Source organism: Nilaparvata lugens, chromosome 6 (assembly GCF_014356525.2).
Source record: "Nilaparvata lugens isolate BPH chromosome 6, ASM1435652v1, whole genome shotgun sequence".
Lineage (NCBI taxonomy): Eukaryota > Metazoa > Arthropoda > Insecta > Hemiptera > Delphacidae > Nilaparvata > Nilaparvata lugens.
Genome location: NC_052509.1, coordinates 245,155 through 257,461, shown reverse-complemented (window position 1 = coordinate 257,461; position 12,307 = coordinate 245,155). Strand labels below are relative to the sequence as shown.

Genomic DNA, 12,307 nt, shown 5'->3' with positions numbered 1-12,307 from the left:
AATAATAACTGCTTGCTGCCATTATAGTGAGGTCCACGTTATAATGACAGTATTTGATCAATTTTGGTTTTGCTATCCTTGTCTATCATTCGACAAAGCCGGTGGGGTGGTACTATCCTTTTCTAGGTCCACAACGATGCCAATTATGTTTTTGACAGTGTAGAAATATAATTAATTAATGCAGAGAATCGGTATCGTTATTATTCTATCTTTATCTACTGCCATTATAAGGTGGACCTCACTATAGTCACAGTGCTTGGTAACTGTCATCTCAAAGAACGTTACATTCAAAGAACTGACTGAATGGAACGGGGAAAACCATTACTTGCTCATGCGCTTGTCGGTCGAGTGCCGACTGTCGACTAACCTCAAAGCTCAAAACACTATCTTGAATCTAGCCTCTTTCATCTTCCGACTTTCCAATGAGTTGACATATTAATTTAACTTTTATAGATATTTGAACGTGTCACTGCACTCAGTTCAGTTGTCAGCTGCACAGTTCATGTACGAGTACGATAAGTTTATCATCTATTCTCATTTCATTGCAGATTACGTCTACGTTCACTTGATTCGGAAATATTTACTTTTCTGATAGATAATAATAGATTGAATTTAACAGTGATAGTGATTAGATCTAAAGCAATTCGTGGTAAGTTAAAATTTATCAATGATAACTTGGGCTGGTAGGATATAGTAGACAATTATAAAGAAGATAACCCAATAAACAAGTAGAAGATAAAAGGGCTCACCTCTCATTTTTATCTGTAACACCTCCTTTAGTTAGAAATGACAAGGATCAAGTCAGGTCCACTTTCAGACAGTCAATCAGTTATCTGGTCATGACTAAGGAGAGAAGTATGAAGTAAATGCAAAATTATTTTATTGTTAACATTGATAGAATGTATAACAAAGTCAAAAGTATAAAAAATATAAAACTATGAGAACAATACATAAAATATGAGAACAACATGATAAAATATCGTATAGGTCTATCTATAAAAGTCTACTATAGGCCTAAGTGCATTAAAATTTTGTTATACAAACTACCCAAGTTAGGTTTGAAAAATGGTGACTGTATTTTAACCTTTCGGTGGGCACGCCTTTGAAAATTACATTATTTACAGTACTTTTAAAGTTAAAGTATACACTTTAAAGTTTATAATATGAATTAAAACAGGAGACACAAGACATAAATAAATGGAAAACACTTAAAAACTTACATTAGAAACGGAAATTTTTGGGAATTGAGTTCCCTTCCTCAACCGAGCAGTGAGGAAGTGGTGGTCACTCAATGTGACCACTCACTTTGTGAGACCACTCAGTGCTCGGTTGAGGAAGGGAACTCAGTTCCCAAAAATTTCCGTTTCTAATGTCAGTTTTTAAGTGTTTTCAATCTATTTATGTCTTGTGTCTCCTGCTTTAATTCATATTATTTACAGTATGGTATATTATATGACAAAGTTTAATATTAGGTACGTAGCAGAACTGATTGCTGCCTCTGATATTTATATAGCAATTACCGTAGCAATTCCTTCAGACCTTTACCACAGCCTTTACCCTCAACCTCAAACAGCTCATCTTTAGAGAGCTTCAACCTTCCAAATAGACAATAATATCCAATTATATTTTTATGTATTATATAATACTAGACGGCAGGCTTGCTTTGCTTGCCTTATCCGTCTAGCCAGGGGGCTCCGCTTCCTGGACCCCCGGCTGAATTATCCAAAGATGAGAACTCGCTTCGCTCGCCTTCATTCTTTATTTGAGCATGCTTCCTCCAGTCAAATACAGACTTTTAGGCTCGATTTGATCACCAGTTGACTAACGCCGATTTTGGGCGTATCTTTGGCGTGATTTCCAAGTCCTCTAACAACAATATCTTATACAACACTTTACGTACACCTAAGCTGAACCTATGTACTAAATTTGAATATTTCCTCTCACTTAATTCTTGAAAAATATACAAAAACGTAGAAAAAACGCTGGGGAACGCTGTAAAACCGCCTATCTTGGGCGTAATTTCGAAGTCCTCTCAAGTTAACATTTCTATACCCTGACTAAACTGCTGTACCAAATTTGAACATTTTCTGTTAATTGATTCTTGTAAAAGCCTGAAAAACGCTGGAAAAATTTGGAAGTTCTTTCAAATCCGTTCTTAGTGCAACCCTAAAAGGCCAACTGAATATACATGCCAAAATTGAACGTATATTTGGTTCAGTGTATTTTTAGCTCTGTTGATTATGTATGAGTGAGTGAATGAATCAATTTTTTGGATTTTATATATTTACTAGCCGTCAGGCTCGCTTCGCTCGCCATATCCGTCTAGCCTGGGGGCTCCGCCCCCTGGACCCCCGACTGAATCAATGCCATTTCGATTATATATATTTACTAGCCGTCAGGCTCGCTTCGCTCGCCATATCCGTCTAGCCATGAAAGAGATCAGCAGGCTCGCTTCGCTCGCCTGCATTTTTCATTTGAGCATTTTTATCATAATGTTAGGACAATCCAGTCGGGGGTCCAGACTAAACGTCTGGCTAAACGGATATGGCGAGCGAAGCGATGATATTCCCAGGAATAGCTCTGATTGAAGTAGCAGTGCCCAATCAATTTTTCCGCGATAAATGCATTTAAATCTTCAACTTGGTGCCAACCTAACAAAGTCAACTCAACTTAATGCCAACCTGACAAAATTATTAATATAGTTGCCAGTTAACAACTGTTTCGAAGAGGTACTCTATCTAGATTATAGTTCTGTAGTAACATATGATATGGACATTTCAATTAGGCTATAATTAAGAGATTGGGAGAAGAAGAATATACATGCTAAAAGACGAACTTTAAACCCTTAAAACAACCCTTAGAGTTAAAATATTGCCAAAAGATTTCTTAGTGCGCCTCTAAAGGGCCAACTGAACATACCTAAAATGAACGTTTCTGGTCTGGTAGATTTTTAGTTCTGCAAGTGAGTGAGTGAGTCAGTCAGTCAGTCAGTGAGTGAGTGCCATTTCGCTTTTATATATATAGAACAATAGAAGAATAAGATATAGAAGAGACACAACATCTTTTGATACTCGCTTTATTCCGTACCTATCTATCTACCTTCTACCCCTCTTGTCATGATCTAGACTATTTTCAACTGGAATTATCAGATTAACATTAAAATACAGCCTATTGTGCAAGATGCATAAAACTATTGAATGAAATAATATATTAGTACTATACAATAATTTAATTACTCTCATTATGTGGCCCCTGCAGCTCTGAGTGCTGCCTGAGCCTGAGAGATGTTTTTAACTGACATAACTCCGATTATTTAAAAAAAGATGACTATGTGGATGGGGTTACCATTGTAGACAACTGCAGTTATTGGAAATATCAATAAACCTTATTTCACTTATCACAAAAACAATAACTAAGCAGTCTGAAGTACTGATACACGCCCACCGGAGGATTGAGCATAGAAAATACTGTATATCCAAAATTTAGGCCCGGTTCAAAAGCCTGTTAAATTATAACCGTGATTAATTTCACGAGAACCAATCAGAGAAGGTCTTTTTGATAAAACGGCTTCACTGATTGGTTCTCGTGGAAATAATCACGGTTGAAATTTAACCGGCTTGTGTGCAACCGGCACTTAAACTTCCAAGTAGAACAGAAACACATTCTTTAAATAAATTTTTTAAAATATTTTCAATACGCAATATTTAATCTTACAAGTAAGAGTGAAACACATTCTTCAAATATTTTATTTTAGTGTTATTAGATAGTGTTTTTATTTATGTTATTATTATTTAGTAATTTTTTTATAATCAGTGTGAACTAAGTTACAAGAAATCAGACCATGATTGATCTACTGGTAGGTAGGTATCTCCCAAAAATGATTATTGATGACTAACTATTGTGTCAAGAATGGATCCAGTAGCCTACTACAAATAATGAAATAAGGTTTTGTACAGTCATGTTTTGCAGTAACATCCTCTAAGATATCATGATAATTTTACATCATAGAGCACATTATCTTCACTGGAGTACACTCAAACATGAAACAGTTGTTTAATTTCGAAGGTTTTTCGTTATCAGTATGTTTGGTTTCAAAAGTTTAATGCTATCTTAATCTGAAGTGATTTGTACACTGCGATGTGCGCATATACATTTAAAGTTTGAACAGTGGCAGTTCGGATTGTTTTCTAGATTGTAAGTAATATTCTCAACACTATAGTGAGCTCCACGTTATAATGACAGTATTTGATCAACTTTAGTTTTGCTATTCTTGTCTATCATTCGACAAAGCCGGTGATACTATCCTTTTCTAGGTCCACAACGATGATAATATTATGTTTTTGACAGTGTAGAAAATAATTAATCAATGCAGAGAATCGGTATCGCTATTCTTCTATCTTTATCCACTGCCATTATAACGTGGACCACACTATATACTATTATCATATTACAGACTAAGTTGTTAGTTAATTGGTGAGTAGTTTTTGAAAATGAGTTACCACAGATAGGCTAAAAATGTACAATAAATTGAATAATCTTGTTTTTATTTGTATCTTGTTATTCAAATTGTAAAACACTCCACCCTTAAGTACAGATTACTGAGCTCAAACTTGAAATAAATAAAGAATTGTCTAAACAACCATGGCTTTCAATTCTATTACGTTGGCACTACAAATACTCTATAAATAATTTTTAAGTAACTGCAGTTCACAGTACCATTATTAACCAAAACCCTAAAATACTACTATTGATCAAAATCCTTTAGAATATACATTTTAATATTGCACTACTTACTAAAATACTAATCTTAGACTGATTAAACATTATAATCCTAAATCAACATTTTTTTTAGGTTAACTTCCTGAAGATTGGTGACAATGGCAGATACAAAAGAAGCAAAGCCATTCGATTTAAATGCTCTTACTGCGTGAGTATTGTTTTATTTTATAATATTTAAAAAAATCATCGGATACCATTACAGCATATTCATTTTTAAAATATATCCATATTTCACAATGAAAGTTGGAAAGTAATATTTAGAAGATATTTAAAATCCACCTTCCATTTATAATGATTATTTATTTATTTTTTGAAAATAATTTGTGTATTTTCTGCTAAAGGACCACGAGCCCTATAGGTTTGTGCCTTGTTATTAGAAGGGGCGATGATGATATATGAATGAATCTACAGCAGTTCTCGGTGGGTCCCGAACCATTGTGAGGTTTATAGCTTATAACTGTATTGACCACCTTATAACTGTGTTCACCGTTGTGAAGTGTATAACCATTGTAGCTTATAACTGTATAGCTAGTGACAAGCAGACACCCAATAATTAGTTGAGTTCTCATGTTATCATATATATTCTTGTTCAAAATGTGTGATTTATTAAAATTGGACTACACATAATGTAATGCATTCTCTGTATGTTTTTGTGACATTAAATTGATTTTCAATTGTTGGGCTAATTGTTCACAAATTTCAAACCATTTATTTTGCAGGCATGTTGATGCAAACAAAGATGCGTACATCAAGCTCCTTGGAGAGGCAATCAACATCCCATCTGTGTCATCTTCAAAGGAGCACCGCAGCCAAGTCATCTACATGGTAAAATGGATGGCCAACCTGCTCAGAGAATCTGGTTTCAGCGCTGAGTTATTCGAGTTGGGAGATGAGGTGAGCCGACATAAAAATCTTGAGTTACAGCAAATAAGTCAACAAAATTGGTCAAAAATGTTAGTGAATCCAAAAACTATGAACTGTAGTGTTTTAAGCAAACACACTTGACTTACATTAATTCTATTTTTTTAGTGGTTTGAATAAGCTCTATTTTTTTTCTATTGACATGTTTGCTATACCTAGTTGTTCAAACTCACTGCCGGCGCACAAGTTGTTCTTTGCCGGTAGTGCCATTTTGTAAGTTAGAGATATTTTATGGCAAATTAATGAATTTGAATTAGAGTAATCAGTGTAGGCTAAAATTAACTGATTGATAATTGAATATATTTATTTATTTAATGATACACAGAACACAATTCGTTAAAATGATTGTGGAAGAACTAACAAGCACAGCCCAAAACTGTTCCTTCCCCGAATTTTGATTTATACACTATACTTCAAAAATTAGGCTATGTTTCATACACTTCTAAGTAAATTTGAGTTCAATTTTTATTATACAAACATTTGAAAACAAAAAACATTGAATTCAGATTATTTTACAGTCTAAAGCTGCGTTTACACCAAAGTTATCAACAAAATTTTAATAACTTAATCCTTATAGATTCTATTAGATTGAACGGTACTTGTAAAACACATATGATCATCATGTGTATGATAAGTTATGTTCAATCTATTAGAATCTATAATGATTAAGTTATCAACATTTTGTTAATAACTTTGGTGTAAACGCAGCTTTAGACTGTAAATTAATAATGATCCTACTTTGAGAAATTTTGAAATAAACTTATTTTTGAAAAACACAGCTGTTTTTGAAAAATTTGAAACGAAATAATTTGTTGAAATGACGAAATTGGGTTCCATTACTCCTATTTAGACAAGAGGTGAAAATAATGATTTCTTATTGTTGTGAAACAGACATTCCCCGATGGCTCGAAAACAGTGCTGCCACCTGTGATCCTCGGTCACCTGGGCAAAGACCCGAACAAGAAGACGCTGCTGATCTACGGTCACCTGGACGTGCAGCCGGCGCACAAGGAGGACGGCTGGGCGACCGAGCCCTTCGAAATGGTGCACAAGGACGGTCGCCTCTTCGGCCGCGGCGCCAGCGACGACAAAGGGCCCGTTCTGGGATGGCTGCATGCCATACAGGCCTACCAAGCGCTGCACATGGAACTGCCCGTTAATATCAAGGTCGGTGAAGCTTCCCTCTATCCACTAAAAATATTAGTATCAAGGTCAGTGAAGCTTCTATTCTCTACTAGTAGTTCTGTGAACAATAGACCTCGCGCAGTTATAACCACAGCCTCTTCTTATTGACCGAGCGAAGTGAGGTCTAAGATTCAAGTCGACGGTTTTGCATTTCTCTTTATGTTTATATGTTGCGCATTTACGGCGAAACGCGGTGATAGATTTTCATGAAATTTGGCAGGTATGTTCCTTTTTAAATTGCGCGTCGACGTATATACAAGGTTTTTTTTGGAAATTTTGCATTTCAAGGATAATATAAAAGGAAAAGGAGCCTCCTTCATGCACCAATATTAGAGTAAAAATCAGACTACAGAATTATTCATCATAAATCAGCTGTCGAGTGGATTATGAATATTACATGCATTGACGCATGCAATTCAATATCTCAATGTAACTTGATGAAAAAACAGCTGTTGTGTGCACTATTAATTGCATGCAGTGAGGCATGCAATTGATAACTTGAAGTAGCATTTCTCCCAACTTTTCTCTGCTTTCAACTGGGTAAGCTTTTGATGATAGTAGCATAATATAGCTGTTTAACATCTAATTATTAGCATTGTCGATACAACAACCCAAACAGCCATTGGTCGTTTATACACCGATATCTCGCCGACACAACAGGACAGGACAGAATTTACTCTGATGGACAGTATCAGAGGAGACTGTGGTTTACAACTGCGCGAGGTCTACTGTTCACAGAACTACTAGTACTGTACATCAGAGTAAATCCTGTCTGTGTGAAGTGTCGGCAAGATATCGGTGTCAAAACGGCTAATGGCTGTTGAGGTTGGTATATAAAAAATGCCAACATCAAAAGCTAATCTCCTTCAAGACATACTGGCAACAGGTCAACCCGAGTTGAAAGCAGAGAAAGGTCGAGAGAAATATGTTATTTGGTCTATGTTAGACTCTGTTGAGAGATCTATGCTATTTTAGTTACTAGTAGTTCTGTGAACAGTAGACCTCACGCAGTTTTCTCATCCAAAAGTCACCTGTTCTAGTTCCAGCGATACCAGTCCTCCTACAAAATATCTGTGATATGTTTGACAGTCTATCATAAAGTCCCTGGATTTTATAGATGGTGTAGATGATGAACGTTTTCTTCACATTATTCATCTAATTGAATCTTCACTTCTCTTCTAACAGATGTGCATTAGAGCTCTGTTTATTTTTGAGTTAATTAACAGAGTAGCAAAACAGTATCATTCTAGCATAATTTTATTATAAAATATATTGTAAACATTACATCAATATAACAAATGTGCGATTCAAAGGTCTATTGTTAGCACCACCCAGGACTGCGTGCCCAATTTTGGTACCTCTATTGAAGAGGTTGGCCTGCTAGGAAACCGCGCACTCGGTATTCACTGCAAGGGATAAACTACTAATCCACGGACGCCATAGCCCCGCACAAACAATCAATCATAGAGTAAATCAAATTCAGAGCATGATCTTACTATTGATCCAATTGCTGTACTCGGCAAAGTATCATGCCTAGTCCCATATATTATATTTACAATTTTTTAAACATGAATCAAATGTAAAATTTGGAAAACCAATACATTTTGGTAGGCTATTCGCTTTGAGCAATAAAATTAACAAATCTTCACAATTTTTATAGACTTGTCATATTGATTGCAATGTGCAAAAATTATTTTTTGCATGTTTTCTGTTACAAATTAACTAGTAGTTCTGTGAACAATAGAACTCACCAGTGGCGGTTCTAGACATAAAAAACTGGGTAGGCAAAACTTATCATACTGTAGGTCTATTCATAGACCTAGGGTAGGGCTACTTAAGTAATTCATGTAAAAAAGACGTCAAAGCATATAGGTATTAAATGAAGATGTATTAATAAATATGAAAATTGTTAATACTCATATTTAATTGTTCAATTCGACACTATTTTGCTAATAGGCCAACCATAATTTTGCTGTTTTAATCATTCTTTCAAATAATATTTCAATTTGATAGGCTATTTATTTGGAATATCGAAGGAAATTTCTGAAATAAATACACATTTTAGTATTCATGAAATCAACGGTTTATTACACTTTAACATTATTTAGAACATAGAGTAATACATTTTATATTTACAACTGTAGTCTTCTTTGCCCAACATTGCTGAACGCGTCTAAGATTTTTTCAGGGTTCTTAATCAGCCTTTCACTTTCCTCTCGTTCAATAGATAAAATTGAAAGATTAGTTAGACGTTGTGTTGTCATTGTAGAACTGAGGTATGTTTTCCCCGTTCTAAGCATAGAAAGCCCTGCGTTCACGTACTGCAAATGTGGCATAGTAATAGAATAGAATAAAAACAATTTTCTGTTGAATCATCTAAAATATAACTCAGGACTATAAACATTTAAATATACTTCCAAAATTTATTTTTCTATTTAACATTTTTAGGTTTACATGAAAAATTTTTAAAAAATCTCATAAAAACTGGGTAGGCGGCCGCCTACCCAGCCTAGGCCTAGAACCGCCACTGGAACTCACGCCGTATTCTCATCCACAAGTGCCTGATGCTACCTGTTTTAAATGTTAACAAACTCAGTTCACGTTTGAATCTGTATTCCATATGATATAATTCATCCAGTTCCCTAATAATCTTTCTATCTGATGAAAATTAATTTTCTTCAATTAAAAATATAATTTCTTCAGCATTATTCAGTTCATTTGATTATTTTTAATCACCTATTAAATTAGTTCTTTCGAATGTGAGAATATTGATACTGATGGGCAGGCATAATAATACCATGACTGCAAAACAAAATAATAAATTTGAAACTATACACCTTATAGAAATACAGAAATGACTGGCTTCTCCAGACATCTCTGTAATCACTTGATTGATTATGAATAATTCTATAGTCTGATTATCCCATCTTCAGAGTAGATGATATATATATATATATATATATATATATATATATATATATATATATATATATATATATATATATATAGTGATATCTGAGTATGGAGGAATTCCTTTTCCTTTCATATATCCTTAAAATGCAAAATTTCAAAAAAACTTGTGTATACATCGACGCACAGTTGAAAAAGGAATATTTCTGCCAAATCTCATAGAGTTCTATCAACGCGTTTGGCCGTAATCTCGTTTTCATACAGACAGACAAAAGCAAATCCGAGTTAAAACATAAATCCGAGTTAAACAGCAAATCAGAGTTAAAAATTAACAATTTGCAATATTGTGATACTTATTCCAGCCTCAGCATTGTTCAATAACAATCTACAGTATATTAAGTCATTGATGAAAATAGGAAGAGTGAGAAAACCATACATAACTTACTTATTTCAATAATTTCATGATTTTAAAAATAGATTGGCAAACGTGACTACAATTTTGTACATATACACAATATTTACAATTTTTCAAACATCAATCAAATTTCCAATTTGAAAATAAAATACATTTGGATAATCCTTCAGACCTGCGAAAATTAACAAATATTTACAATGTTTATAAAGCAATCATATTAATATTTTCACAATATGCATTAAATGATTCTATTTAAATTAAAAACAATTTTTATTGTGATACACTCATTCCAGCATCAACATTAAACAATTTAATCTATACAAAGTCATCAATAGAGATAGGAAGAACATACATAATTGAAACATACATTCTTATTTCAAAAATTTCATGATTCCAAAAAATATTGGTAAAAGTAACTAAAGCAGTAATTTGACTTGATTTGAACAAGAAAATAAAGCAATGTGGATAAGTGAGTAATTTGATGATATTGGATATGTTCAAAACAGAAACTACATATTATCATTGAAATATGAATAGAATGATAATCTTTGGCCCCGCCACATAGTAACTGCTACCCTGTTTCTTGAGGCTCCAGTTACCAGTACATTTCTTCAAAACTTTCCGGACTTACTACGACTCTAGCCCGTAGTTAGGGTTTGACACCTGGGGCCGGAGCCTCCAGAACTTGTTTTTTTTTGCCTCCAGCCGGCGGGTTTTCATTATAATTCATCATGTATCCAAGCTACAGACTAGATTCAAATGGCAATGAAAAATTCAAAACTTTATCTTTACAATGATGTAGAATTTGTTACATGATAATTTAAATGTTCCATGCTACACAATATTCAAAACATAATGTTTCGTTCTCCAAAAAAAATTTCGTACTCTGTAAACAAAAATAATGTATGTAACTTGTGTATGTCTCAGTTGAATCATTTGTATACAAACTACATGGAAAAGTAAAAGGAAATATGAATGAATAACATTTAGGATGAGAATGAATGAACTGATAAAATGTCCAATGCTCAATACTGTAGGCCTAATGATAGTTTCCAAACAAGAATCATTACCATACTAGGTTATGAACACAAATAACAAGTAAATAAAATGATATAAACTCACCTATATTCTCTTCAACGTCATAATCGGAATCAAAGTTATCACTCACTTCGAATACTGAACCTGAATCATCATGCAGCAATGTGCATCCAAGCATGCTCATTTCATCCACAATAATGAAATGGCATTCTCTCATGTCTCAATGTTTCAGCCCAACTCTACATGTGATCTACCAATACTGATCGATAGACCTGAATGTATTGTAGAACCATTCACATTTACTGCTGCTGCTGCTGCTCCTGTTGGTGCCATCAGTTTGGAACTTTTGGACCCAAGCTCACTGTTCAATGTTGCACAGAGTGATTTGATAACTGCCCGCTTTTCCTAGGATAATAACCATTTGTGGGCCATCAAATTGCGATTGATTTGTAAGTGAATGAATCTGATAATTCAGAAGATCGATAATTTGTTGTTGCTCATCAACAACCTCAGGGTAATCCCAATTTGGTTGTTCTTCATCTGTCTCAATTTTTTTACTCATTATGAAAGATGGTAGATTCATTGGATCATTGTAGGTAGAGTAGCTGTTGCTCCAATCAAAGTCAGTGTCCACATCTTTCATTCCAATTTCGGTTGATGGTATGAGCTCTCCATCATGACCATTTTCAGCTACCAACATTCAATCTTTATTTCTTTTGCCTTCTCACTGGCTGCTACAGGTAAACCACCATAGAATGAGCTTAAATTACATGATTGTGCTCATCCTGGCAACTTGCCCAGCAACTGCCCTTCCATTGAAAGAGTTGATAGAGTAAAATATTTAGGAATAATAGTTGATGATCTTTTCGGATGGAACAAACACATATCCTATATTGTAACAAAATTAAGAATACTGGTATTTATATAATTGTGAAACTTCGTCATATTTTCCCTGCACAAAAACTAAGAACAGTATATTATGTTTTGTTTGAATCTGTTGTTAGATATGGAATACTTATTTGGGGAGGTGCATATTACAATCATTTGGATCCACTCATA

The 12,307-nt window shown here is 34.2% G+C and overlaps 1 protein-coding gene across 3 annotated transcripts in view; it reads left to right on the top strand.

Annotated features, from left to right (window-relative positions):
* Positions 1-355: 355 nt before the first annotated feature.
* Positions 356-12,307, top strand: part of LOC111052840 (cytosolic non-specific dipeptidase) — a 28,917-nt gene continuing 16,965 nt past the window's right edge. Inside the window, exons 1-4 of one of the 3 annotated variants that reach the window (XM_039429870.1) lie at positions 356-649; positions 4,853-4,927; positions 5,499-5,673; positions 6,592-6,867. In XM_039429870.1, coding sequence (XP_039285804.1) covers positions 4,878-4,927; positions 5,499-5,673; positions 6,592-6,867 — 501 coding nt within the window. In that variant the 5' untranslated portion in view covers positions 356-649; positions 4,853-4,877. Of the gene's footprint in view, positions 650-4,112; positions 4,474-4,852; positions 4,928-5,498; positions 5,674-6,591; positions 6,868-12,307 lie in introns of those variants that run through there. The other 2 variants (XM_039429871.1, XM_039429872.1) reach the window with 2 other exon arrangements.